General features: G+C 34.5%; 1 protein-coding gene across 1 annotated transcript in view; it reads right to left on the reverse strand.

Moving 5' to 3' along the window:
• Positions 1-13969, reverse strand: part of MIB1 (MIB E3 ubiquitin protein ligase 1) — a 110825-nt gene that overhangs the window by 21060 nt on the left and 75796 nt on the right. The window contains exons 13-15 of the mRNA XM_019741227.2: positions 4533-4665; positions 1651-1737; positions 73-234 (exon numbers count right to left, since the gene is read on the reverse strand). Of these exons, the coding sequence (XP_019596786.1) occupies positions 73-234; positions 1651-1737; positions 4533-4665 (382 nt within the window). The remainder of the gene's footprint in view (positions 1-72; positions 235-1650; positions 1738-4532; positions 4666-13969) is intronic.

Raw genomic sequence — 13969 nt, forward strand, 5'->3', positions numbered from 1 at the left:
CTATCAGTAGTCATTAGGGAAATAAGTGAAATGAGTACTGCTTGTACTGAATTAAAGATTATCTTTACTCACTGTGTTTTTGGATGGCTCCCAGGCAGCATCGACCTTCCCTACATCTTGCATATCTTGGAGCTGACGCAGCTGAGACAAGGTGTGATGCCTCAGAGCCTCATGCAAAGGAGTATCCCCATCTTTATCCTGAATATCTAATTTGGCACCTGCACGGACCAAAAGCTGAAAGAGAAAGACATCTTATTTTGCTAAAGTATCCCCGCCCACAAGAAATCACAACATATCTAAAGTAACACTGAGTGAACCCTCGACCTACCTGAAGGGGCTGCCACTAAAGCTAATAATTTTTATGTGTTTGCTTGCTACTATTCTATGCCTCTGTGGCTCCTTACAAATAGTGATGACTTCTGGTTATTCAAATATATCGAATTAAAGAAAAAAGAAATGAGGACCAATATGTTGCTTAATTCACCTACTCTAAGATCAAGATAATGGGGGGAAATTTAGGACGTTGTTTTTTTCTTTTTAATTTCAGATATGTGAGGTGGGATAGAACTTCCATTCCAATAGGACCAAATCATAATGGTCGTAATTATTTTATTATTTAAACACACATGCAGAAGTTACTATTTGTTCCATTCTCTTTGGTCAATTTTCTCCAAATGGATGGTCATAAAAAAGTCCAAATATCACAGATAAATGAAGAATTTTTAGCAAGAGGAACTTTAACAATACATGTGAAGTGCCTGCTAAACTACAACCTCTTACATAAAATGCATTAATTGTTATATGTCAATAGATATTTTAAGAAGTAAACATAACTTTAAGGTTTTGCTTATGGTGCTTTAACAATTTTCCTAACCCTTTCTACAAATGCTATCAAGAGTTTTAGAAAAAAATCTCAAGCATACATGTCTTGGCAAACTACATGTTTTTATTTGTTTGTTTGTTTTTACTTTTTTCCCAAAAGGTTACACAGAATATCATTCTAGGGCAATGTTTCAAAATTTGAATGTGCAGCAGAATTTCCTGGAGGGCTTGTGAAACCACAAATTGCTGGTTCCCATCCCTGGAGGTTCTGATCTGGATGGTCTGAGGTGGGGCCCAAGAATTTACTTTCCTACTAAGGTCTCAGGTGGTGCTGAAGCTACTAGTTCAGCCTCTAAACTTTAAGAATCACTGCTCTACCAAAAATGTTAAACAGATAATGTTTCAAATATTTTCTGTGGAATCACCAGATTAGTCAAATAAAAATGTATTATGTCAGCTTTTTTGGAATCTGTGCAGCAAATGTCCAGCCAAAGCTTTAAATTATAATTCAGCCTCAATTGTATAAATTAAGGGAGAAGGTACTTTTTAAAAACTAATTTATGCGTTATTTTGAAATTCTATGATTGAAGATTCTGGGAATTCACAAATCTGGCAACAAAATTATAAAGACTTTCAATATCAGAGTTTTAAAATATTCCCTACTATAAATTAAACTGATATAAAATATTAGCCTAAAATCATAATTTTTACATCTAACTATGCCTTTTGAGTAATCTAACGATGCATTTTAAAATTTCAAAACATTCTAGGAATCTGTCTGGTAAAAATACAACTGTAAACTAAGATTCATGTTAGTAAACACTTTACCCTCACAATCTGGGTGTGCTGTCTTTCAACAGCAAGATGTAGGGCCGTTTGTTGGTTCACGTTCTGGATATCCAGGTTTGCATTACCCTGAAGAACAAAGTTTACATAGTTAAAATTTAACAACAGTGAAAAACACTAAAACTGTTAACTCTTTGTGAGAAGTAACACTGGATACTGCTGACCACTTTCCTCTCCTCTAGCTGCTGGGACACTATTCTCATATGGTAACAGTTGCAGGTAATACAGGAAGAATTAAACAGGCAGCAAACTTTCTGAAGCAGAACAGGAAGTTAGAACAGCAAGTTTAAAACTAATTTCATTATGGTAACTTCATCTAAAAACAGTTAAAGGACAAAGTACACTACAGAATCAAACAGCTCCCTTTCTATCTCTATTAAAGAGCAATGGAGATAATCAGCTCTTTTTAACTGTAAATATTTCCTGAAAAGTTGTATTAATGAGTGGATTTAGATTTATTTTAATGATCGAGTAAGGTCACTTCCCCTCGCTGCATAATTGAGCTCTTCCTCCTTCAGTGAAAAGTAACTTTGAGGATGAGAAGACAATGCTTAATTAGTACATAAAAATACTTACTAAAGGAAGAGCAGACTGTCCCACCAGAGTCCTGGGTGAGCTAAAGGACTATGTAAGAACTGAAACCAAGGGTAGAGGAAAGGGACTGAGAAGCAAAAGCACTGAACTTGGTGCCAAGGGATCTAGGTTCAAGCACTGTCACTTACGGGCTTTGTGAACTTAAGCAAGCATTGTACCATTTCATGTCTATTTCCTCAGCTCCAAAATGGTAATAGTACAATCTACTTTCACAGGGTCAATGTGAAGTTTTAAAAATGTAACATGTAAAACTGCCTAGCAGGGTCTGGCATAATAAAAAAAAAAAAATGAAACTAAGAAAAGGGCTACAGGTTGAAAAGATGAACTTTACCATTCTGTTTATGTCTTAGAACCATTCATGCCCTCTGATTACAAGTCAGATACCCAACTGTGCCCTGCCTGGAGCATCAGTAGAGCTGAAATTCCAGTAATGCTATGATGACATATTCTGGAAGATGGGAGTGTTTATTATTTATGCTTCTTTGAGTGAGATCATGAAGTACCTAATCTCAGCTTGTTTTCTTATCATGTCTGTTACGTAAGTGCAGAAAGCGAGGGATTTCCTTTTTAAGTTTCCCAAATTTTTCCATCATTTAGATTTTCCAAAGTATTCACTGTATAGATGTACCATAATTTGTTTATCCAGGAACTGGCTGATGAACATTAGGCTTGCTTCCAGTTTGGGGCTACTATAAATAAATAACTACAAATATTTAGTACAACTATTTGCATAGAAATGTGTCCTCAGTTCTCTTGGGTACACACCTAGAAGTGGGATTGTGGGTTATATAGTGAATACATGTTTAACTTTACAGAAACTGACAAATTGTTTTTCAAAATGGCTGCTCTGAAAAACACCAGCAATGTTTTTCTAATTGTATATTCTAATTGTGGCACATCCTAATCAACACTTGGTCTTTCTAGCCTTTTTAAATTTAGTCATGCTAGTTGGTTATTAGTAATAGCTCATTGTGATTGTAATTTGTTTCCCTAATGACCAATGGTAATTTACGCAAACGTCACAGGATATATGGTCAATACACGAAAAATAACTATTTCTATACACTAACAACATACAATTAGAAATTAGAATTTTATATATATTTTACAATAGCATCAAAAAAATTACTTAAAGATAAATCTAATATGTGCAAGAGCACTCAAATTCTAAAAAGACTTTTTAATAGTAATAATCTGATCATAAAATATATATCGACATTCAAAAGTTCTAGAATATTAAAACAAGTCTGAGAAAGAAGAACAACATTGAAGACTTACTCTACCTGATTTGAAGACTTACTATAAAGCAACAATAACTAAGACAGTGCAGTATTGGCTTAAGGTCTGTCATTTGGATTTTAGATGAAAAAGAACTACCGTAATTAACAATACTTCTAAGAGAATTTTAGTAATAAAGGCTTAAAATGGCAGAGGAAAGGTAGTTTAACTTTTGAATTATTTCTTTATCTAAACTTCTGTAGTTTATGGAGGGTCTATCTTATGATTTGGGACTTAATTACCTATACTGTACTATCTACAAAATATTGCTGCTGTTTCATCTTCTTAACTTGACTGTAAGTTCTTTGAAATCAGGGATCATAGATAATTCTTTGGTAACTTCAGTGCTTCTACATAGTACACACTAGTTAAATCATTCTGAAAGTTTGCTGAATATACTAAAACATTATAAAACTGCAATAAATAGGTTCTCCCGAAATTCAAAGTCATAAAAAGTAAAGTCATCTTATTTCTGAGATGAATGAAATGACTAAGGTGAGCCTGTGCTTTAATCCAGCCACAGATTCCAGGGGTCCAGCAGTAGTCATGAACTGAATCCCCAGATCCTGGCTGCAGCCTGATGCTACCAATGGCAACTGGCCACATCAGCTTAGATCTCAAGATGATGGTTCTAGGTCCGGTAGCCGACTGATACTTCCACAACAGTGGCAGCAGTTCTGGGAAATCTCTTAGTTGATACTCATTTCACTGGACCAATCCAGGAAGACTGAGGGAATACTGGACATGAGGGATACGCATGTGTATAGACAGACAGACAGACAGACAGACAGACACACACACACACACACACACACACACACACACTCCCTTCATTTAAGAACCACTGTTAGTCAGAAGACTGAATATGGACTGTATCTGAATTTGTATCATCATGGGATTTTACTGTAACATACTAAATAGGTATTAATAGTTGATAAAGTAATAAATAAATGGATAGCAATGGTCTAAAATTATTTAACTTCTTCTCCTACCTGATGTACCAACAATTCAGCCACTTCCACATGATTATTAAGGGCAGCCAGATGCAAGGCAGTATAACCATCATCTTTCTTCTCATCCACAATCCACGGTCTCGGTAACTTAGATAGTAAAACACGCATTGCACTGAAAGTCAAATGTATGTTATTTTGATATTTACATAATTTGATATTTAATTAAATATTTTTTTGGGGAAAATACTGGGGGTGCCAAAAAAAACGTATACAAGTGGACACTTTGGTCAACGTTGCTTAAACAGAAGTTTGCCGTAATCAGAAGTGTCTGGATGCTCAAAACCACCTTGAGCACCTCTTGTAATTGCAGAAGTCAAACGTAACTTGTATTCATCTTTTGTTATTGGTATATATTGAGTATTACAATTTTAATACAGTTTTCCTTTCTTAAAATGTATATACATTTTTTGACAATGGGACCCTCTGAATATTTTTAAAAATTGAAATCAAATGAAAATATTCCTCTTTAAAGAAAATTATGCTTAGAGATGAACAAAAATTCAATTTTCTAAATCTCAAATGTACAGCCTTTTGCTATTTTAAGAAGTAAACAAACTGGAGAATAGAATCAAAACAAAATGGGAGTGCTACAAAGGAGAAACATTATGAGATGGGGAAAAACCAAAGGGTTAAGAAATATACCCTAATAAAGACACAATTTTGGCTTTGTGGAATCTCTTAGGTTCAATTTGAATGGTATATATTAATGAAAGAGTTAATAAAGAACAACCAGGTAAAACAATATCAAAGTAGAAAAAAATGGTGATAATCAAGACAAATTTTATGTAGCTGGCAGATTATCATGAACTCTGCAGAGTTAAAAATCTGACATATATCATTTAGTAGTGCTAAGTCCAGTTGATAATCAAAACGCACAAAATAGTCATTATAATCTAATATTTAAAATTTAAGAAGCAGTAACAAAGTATTTCCAAAACAAAAAAGATAGTTATGAGAGAGCAGGGGAACTAATTATCAAGAGATGATACCTCTTAAAGAAAAAGCTAGCCCATCCCCAAAAAAGAAAAGTAAAATTAGAAGCAACTTTTCTTGCCACACATCAGTAATTTTTCTTAACAGAAATGTTTTATGTGGAAAATTCATAATTTGGAAAAAAGTCTCCCTTAACATATTTATCCACTAACTGTTTTTGTTTTTTTAAGACTGTGGCCTAAGATGACTGGTCTTCCTACAAGGAGTGCTGGACTTGGCATAGGCAGTATTGGTGTGTGCATGTGTGTGTGTGTGAATGAATCTTTCCCCACACCTGAAAAAGGCAATAAACACAGAAAACAAAAGCTTTTAAAATTGTTACAATAGGGTATAAAAGGGAAACAATAGTAAGATACATATTAGAATCGTTTTTTCTAAGGTGATACATATGAGAGATAAAAATTTGCAATAGAGAAATATTATGAACGCACAGAGAAACAGTCTGAAAATGCACAATACGTGTAAAGGAAACTGTAAGTCTCCACAATAATGAGACTAAGGCCTAACATGGCCCAGACCATGCTTCTTTAATGGCAGTCTACGAATCCCATGTAGAAGTCTACGAAGTCTCAGAACAAGCTTTGGAGGATCAAAGAACTTCTAAAATTGTACTCAAATTTGGAAGTTTATAGCTTTTAGCAGATTTTTAAACAGATTTATGATCCAAAGTATATTGAGACTCACAGCTTAAAGACATCCTTCAGTGCTATTTACTGAAGTCACAATCATTGTTTAGGAGTAACAGACTTCTTAGGGAATCTATAGAGAAAGCTATGGACTCCACCCCCCAAAAAACTGTACATAAAAATCTTAACCTACAATTTGAGATTCTACCAACCTCTAAATCGTATTCATGGACCTCATACAAAGCTAAGGTTTCCTGCTTTAGTTCGCTTTCAATAATTATAAAGATTCTAATCCTAATTATTCAGTGGATTAAAGCAAAATACTAGATATTATAAAGACTTTGACTCAGATTCTTAATGGGGAAATTACGGTACATTATACTACCGAATGTTTGAATTTGACATAATCACGACACTAATATACATTACATATTACCCTACACATCCGACCATGTGAGAAATAGAATTTATAGGAGTTTTATGATTTTTGGAAATTTTTAAAGATGCCAAGTATGAAATCATGTGAAAAAAATGTTTTATTAAAAATAATGTAAACACGTTATTTATATAAAAATTGTGATATAACTATGTTGAAAGAAATGGTAGTAGAAGATGCTCAATTTTAAATCTTTATTTTCCATGACATGAAATCAGTAAATAATGTCAATAACTGATAAAGAAATTGCAGGGTTAAGTTGTAAATTATTTGGTGGTGGGGGGACAAAGATGAAGAGGGATAAAGCAGAAGACAGTTCTCTTTCATTATAAGCTTTGTAGTATTTGACTTAAACATGTGTTTAGTATATATTAGTTTGATCAGAAATAATTTTAAGTTGAAACACTGGGCTTACTACATTAAAATCTTTTTCATTTGCAACTTTACTCCTTGTATCCAAGATATATGTTACGTTTTAAATTATAAAGTGTGGTTCATGCTAATTTCATCACATTTTTAAAAGTCACATTATTGAAAAGAAAGATTCCTGAGAAGTTAGTTCTTTATGGAACCATGTTTCCCACCATCTCCCATTCCAGTTACAGGAGAACATTCTCAGATTACACCTCCAATAGCTCAAAGGCAGGAAAGGGAAAGAGGAGCGATTCCTCCTCTGAGCTTAAGCTGTCTGCTGAGATGCAGCCATCACTTCCATGTTCTTCCGGTCTTGCATTTCGTAAATGAACAAGCTAGGGAAAGCTGAGGTCCCTCAGAAAGAAGAGCCAATGGCTCAGAAAGTTACTAAGGCATTTAAACATAAATATATTGGAGTTCTTGAAAGCATATTGCTTCTCTGCTCTCTCATTACTTCGTGTCTTTTACTCCCCCCACCCTTAGTACAGTATGTATAACTGAACTGTCAGAACAAAGGAAATGTAGAATTCTTGGCTACTGTTGGAAGTGACAAAAGCAATCTTAGTCCCTTCTAGATCACATTCTATAAAATAGATTAAGTTCTAATATTAAAATGCAAAATTCACATTTTTAGGAAGCAAGTTTCAGAATCAATCTATTTGGTTAATTATATATATATGTAATTATATATATATGTAATTATTATATATATAATTACATATATATATATATATATATATATATATATATATATATATATATATAAATTGAAAGAAATTTGGCATTAGTTCATCCAAATGCCTCATTTAAAACTGATTAAGTAAATTATTATAATACTAGCAAGGGATTTTAAAGAGAAATGATAACTTCTGATTTCCCATAGATACAGTATAATATTGGCAAATAAGGTAAATACATCAGACAACAGAAAATTAAGTAAATAAAACATAGAGACAACTAGAGAAGAAGAGATTTGTAGAAGGCAAGATCCAGAAGTCCAATGGGGATAAAAATAAAAATTTTAAAAAGAAAATAGATAACCACTGGGATGGAATTACAATAAAAAAGATGAAAATTATGTCCTTTTCTAGAAAATAATGATTGGTTAAAGAGTGAAGAATAGTTTGTATGAAGCCTAGAGAAAGAATGAGAAAAATAATTTGTCAGTGTATTGCCAGCATTATTCAAAGAAAGTTCCCTGACAAGTAACCCCAGTATTCTAATGTGCGCTCCAGTAGAATGCTATCGTTTTCAGTACATCGTTATATGAAAGTTATCACAGGTTGATGACATTCTCCATTAATATCATCCAACCAAGAGTCTTGCTCACCAATTTCTAATTTTAATTTAGCTTTTCATAGATTTCTTTTTTTCCCACAGCAGGGGAAAAAAATCTACTCATTAGCTGGTGTATTACAATCCACTTAGCAATAATATTGCTTTCTGTAAATAATTTGGCATTCTGACTTATACATCAATGTCTTACAAGTTAATTAATATTAGTCATCTCAAATCTACTTCTGGACCTATAAGGCTGAGGTTCATACTCTGGCACTGTGAAGCCCCAACTACACACTCTTACCTATAACATCTCTATCTCATATATCTAACTGCAACAAATGACCATGATTCATTATCTAATACCAAAACTTCCATAGAAATCTTTATAAAATATCATAAAGTTGCTGTAAGAATTAAATGAGATAATATAAGTAAAGTGTTTTAGTACAGTCTAAAACTCTTCAATATAATAGTGTCATGACCACTCTAAGATTACAGACCTTTAACCTACATACAAATTCCCCTTTTCTCTTCCTTCCAGTGTTTCTCCTCTATTTTTGATTTGGTTACTCGTATTATCATTTAAGCAGCCACCCATGTCAGAAACCTGGGAATCATTCTAGAACTTTTCTTCCCCTCTTACTCCCACATTCAATTTGTCCTGTTGATTTTCCCTTTTAAAACTAAAACAATTCTTTCCCACAGATCCCAGTATTCTTTAGATAGGCTTTCACTACTTTTCCTCTAAACATTTAATACAGCCCCCTTCCAAAAATCTATCTCTCCACCTCCACACAAATCTGGCCATTTCACAATTTTCACAAATTCAAAATTACCAGCATTCAAATAAAAAACACTTCCTTTAAGATAACTAAATCTTTTTAAGATAAGACTGGTCTTGATAAAAATTATTTTAAAATATACTTTCTTAATATACGTTTAAAAAAATATGAGACTAAGTTTAAATTTTTCTTTTTTCCCCCCCTGCTTCTGCCCCACTGCCCCCCACTCTGGTTCAAGGCATTGTTTCTTAGTCCAGTTGCGTAGGACACAGCTCCCTGGCCCATGCTGGTATTATGAGCCTTGCGCTCTCGCCGGCTGCCGGCTGCCAGCTGCTGGCTGCTCCTGGCAGCACAGCTCCAGAGAGAGCTGTTGTTCACAATCTTAGCTGTAAAGGGTGCAGCTCACTGGCCCATGTGGGGATCAAACCGACGACCTCAGCATTAGGAGCACGGCACTCCAACCATCTGAGCCACCTGGCAGGCCCCTTAAAATTTTCTTGATAACTCAATTAGGTTATAGCAAAATCAACTCCTGATTAACTGGTATAAGTTGTGCAGAAACATTGCAGATAACCCCAAATCAAATTTAATGAAAAAGTCAATTGTCAACTAGCCAGGAGTGGGCACATTAACTTTTGTTGTTGCTGTTTTTAAATAAACTTTTTATTTTAGAACCATTTTAGTGACAGAAAATTGTGAAGACAGTACTACAGAGAGGTACTCATTGTTAACACTTTACATTAGTAAGGTACATTTGCTACAATTAATGAACCAACATTGACTATTATTAACTGAAGTCCATACTTCATTCTGATTTTTTTCCCTTAGTTTTTAGTCACTGTTCTTTTTCCGTTCCAGAATACCCCATTACATTTAGTTGTCACGTCTCCTTAGATTCCTTTTGCCTGTGACAGTTTCTTGTACTTTCCTTGTTTTTGTTGACTTTGACAGTGTTAAAGAGTATTAATCAGGTATTTTGTAGAATGTCCTTCAGATGGAATTTGTCTGAGCTTTTCCCTACGATTACACTGGAGTTTTAAGTTTTTGGAGGAAGGTCAAAAAGGTAGTGCCATTTCATCACATCACGTTACATCAAGGGTGCATAACATCAACATGACTTACCACTGTAGATGTTGACCTTGATCACCCAGTTGAGGTAGTGTTGACAAGTTTCTCCACTGTAAAGTTACTCTTTCCCCCCCCCTTTCTATACTACAGAATACTATACTATACATACACTCTTTGGAAGGAAGTCACTATGTGCAGTCTGCACTTAAGGAGTGGAAAGTTATGTTCCATTTCCTTGAGGATGGAGTATCTACATAAATCATTTGGAATTCTTCTACACTGGAGATTTTGGATATATTAATTTTAACAGAAACCTATAACCCTCTTACCTTAATAAGAAAGTCACTAACTAATGCTAATTCCTGATCTTCACTCCACACATCCTGGCAAAAACCAACCAAACAAAAATAAATTAATACAAAGCTTCAACAAAAAAGCCAGTATTTGGGCCCAGCCTGTAAGGTGAGCTAAGGGGAGGTTAAACAGCACAGTCCCTGGTCCCCAACACCCTCACATCAAAAGCAGTTCTGAGCAGCTAGTCTCCTTTCTTTCCATGGGGTAGAATATCATAGAAACCCACAATATAACCATAAAAATCCAATTGTGGGCTGTCGCTGCAGCACTTTAGTTAATTAAGAGAAGACTGGTGTTATGCTACAAGCACTGAGGCCCACAGAGTTGCTGGGAATAAGAGTGGTACCAGTTCAATAAGTCAGTAATTTTATTAAGCCAATACACTCTCACCTGTGGAGTATCGTACGTGAGATATGGAGATATTTTCCCTAATGCTCAAACACTCTTCTTTATTTCTCAAGCTGGTTGTTTTCCAAGATGTTAGGGACATGGATGGTTTAAAGATAAGACCTTACTACCAGTTAAGCAGGCATTTGCGAATAGTGCCAAAGAAGCATTAAGTTCCGGAACAACTAATAGTGGAGCCTAGCATAATCCCTGGCACATGGTAATACTCAAACGTTTGCTGAATGATGAACAAGTAAGTTCTGAGAAGTAGAGGGGACAAGCAGCTGTCTGCATTGGTATGCAATAGTCAAATGGCACTGGGTCCATTTTTAGGGTCTGCCAGGCTCTGCAATCTCTCTTCAGAGAAAGACAACATTTTTCCAAACAAACCATAATAGCTAAACTGTGGAGACCTTATGTATTAGTATTATTTCATGTAAAAGGACATTAAAATAGCACTATAGCACATATTAGGTGTTCAATAAATGCTTGCTAAGTTAATGAACAACCCCTCAAATAATAGTTAAAGCATCTTAGTCCAAAATCCACAAAGGAGCCTATTAAGAAAGTTGATCACAACAGGGTTGCCGGTTTGATCCCTACATGGGTTTCTGTGAACTGTACCCTCTACAACTAGATTGAAACAACTATTTGACTTGGAGCTGATGGGTCCTTGAAAAACATACTTAAAATAAATAAAAAGCTTAAAAAAGAAAGGAAGGAAGGAAGGAAGGAAGGAAGGAAGGAAGGAAGGAAGGAAGGAAGGAAGGAAGGAAGAAAGTTGATCAATCCCAGGCAGAAGTACTATTGCGTATGCTACAAGTTGGTTAGCATGTAAGAGCCTGAACGTATTTTTGGTTAATATACACCCCTATCTGAATGGATGCAGACAAGAAGTCTAGAAGGGTATATACCAAATGTTGTCCTTGGTAATCACTTTAATAAATGAATATGGATGGTTTTTTACAAACTACAGCGAATAGCCATTACTTAAATGTTTTTTAATTGTTTTGGGGATGATTTATTTTTTACTCACAAACTCTTTTTTGACATATACTATAATTAAAAGGTTCATTAATTTAGCTTAATTTTATTAACTAGGAATTTGGTAATGTAGTAGAATTTAGTTGAAAATGAGAAAGAGATATGCAATGACAATACAGGCTGCAGAAGAGTTGTATAGGTGAATACTTAACCATTCTTAAACTAACGACAACTAAAATTATCTCTTAAATGACCAGTCAGTCCTTATTTCTCATTCTATGCTGTATGCAGGGAACCCCATTTAACTTATCTTATCCCCTTTGTATACCTAATATAAAGAGCTCAAAGTTTTATTGACAAGAACGAATGATGAAACAATCAAATGAATAATCATTTTTCTGAATATACTGAGGCAAGGCTATGAGAGCAACATACTATATTTTTGGTGTATGCTCCAGTCCCAAAGACCGGTAATTCCCTGATTTCATTATTACAAAACAAAGCAACAGCATGGCATAGTGGTGAAGAGCAAATTCTGGCACTAGCAAACTGAATGGCTGGTGACTTGAGCAGGTTTTATGCCTCAGCTTCTTCATCTATAAAATGTGGGAAGAATCACAGAATCACAAATCCTGTCCGATAGGTTTGTTATGAAAATAAAAAAAAGCTTAGAAGAGTGCCTGGTATTTAGTAGATTATATAAGTAAGTGTTTGCTGAGAAAAAAGGAGGGGAGAAAACTTTCACTGCTTCAAAATGGTTAAATTGCCAAATATCTACAGAAACATTCTTTATTATCACTGTTTTAAAACAGCCATCCAAAATAATTAAACTGCCATGGTATTAAAAGCGAATGACAAAAACAATGTCCAGGACAAACTTCCCCTGTAGAAGAATGAGCTTACAAAACTGATAATGGTTTTTCTTGATTCTTAACTGAATCAATACTTAAGAGAATATATTTGAATTAAGAACAAGGTATAGTGGTTTCTCTTGGACATTTTTAGGTTTGTAAGATCCTAAATTTTATCTCAACAGGTTTGTTGGATTTGATGTTATAATATTTTTTTCTCCTTGGTTAAAAAAATAAATTTCGGGGGCCGGCCCAGTGGCTCAGGCGGTTAGAGCTCCATGCTCCTAACTCCGAAGGCTGCCGGTTCGATTCCCACATGGGCCAGTGGGCTCTCAACCACAGGGTTGCCAGCTCAACTCCTGCAAGGGATGGTGGGCTGTGCCCCCTGCAACTAGAAATGGCAACTGGACCTGGAGCTGAGCTGCGCCCTCCACAACTAAGACTGAAAGAACAACAACTTGAAGCTGAACGGCACCCTCCACAATTAAGATCTTGAAAGGACAACAACTTGACTTGGGAAAAATGCCTGGAAGTACACAGTGTTCCCCCAATAAAGTCCTGTTCCCCTTCCCCAATAAAATCTTTAAAAAAAATAAATAAAAAATAAAATAAATTTCAATGTTAAAATTTACAGTGAATATGCTATTAAAATTTAGGGCAAAAGCATTTTTCCTCTGAGACATACACCATGTGCCAAAGTTATAGATAGGTTAATGACTATTTAAGTCTCTGATGAAGTGTGAAACGATCATGTCTAAATGCTATTTCAAAAAATTAATGAGAAATGGCAATGTAGAAGGGAGAAAAAAACTACTTCACATCTGAAATAGTATTTAATAATAAAATGCATTTTAATAGTTATATATGTATATATAGTTTCAATATAAAAGTACACGATTATTCAAAAGCATTTCACACAATGTTTGTCACATAAGCACCATAAAAATATTAATTAAAATTGACATTAAAAGTTTTAAGTATTAATAACATTTCCAAGATTTCATTTACGCATTACTCTTTTCTTCCTTAATGATCTCTCACCACCTTCAATATACATGATCTAGTTACCATTCTATGTATTTTCCATTCAAATATTATTTATTAAATTTAAAAAGCATGTATAGTTACAACTAGCTCTAAAGATACACTATAAAATCCCTTCAGACCTTCAGCTATGTAAAATATTATCCATAATATATTTCACCAACAAAAAATTCGGGTTATGAAATATAATTTGGCA

This window comes from Rhinolophus sinicus, linkage group LG09 (assembly GCF_036562045.2).
Source record: "Rhinolophus sinicus isolate RSC01 linkage group LG09, ASM3656204v1, whole genome shotgun sequence".
NCBI lineage: Eukaryota > Metazoa > Chordata > Mammalia > Chiroptera > Rhinolophidae > Rhinolophus > Rhinolophus sinicus.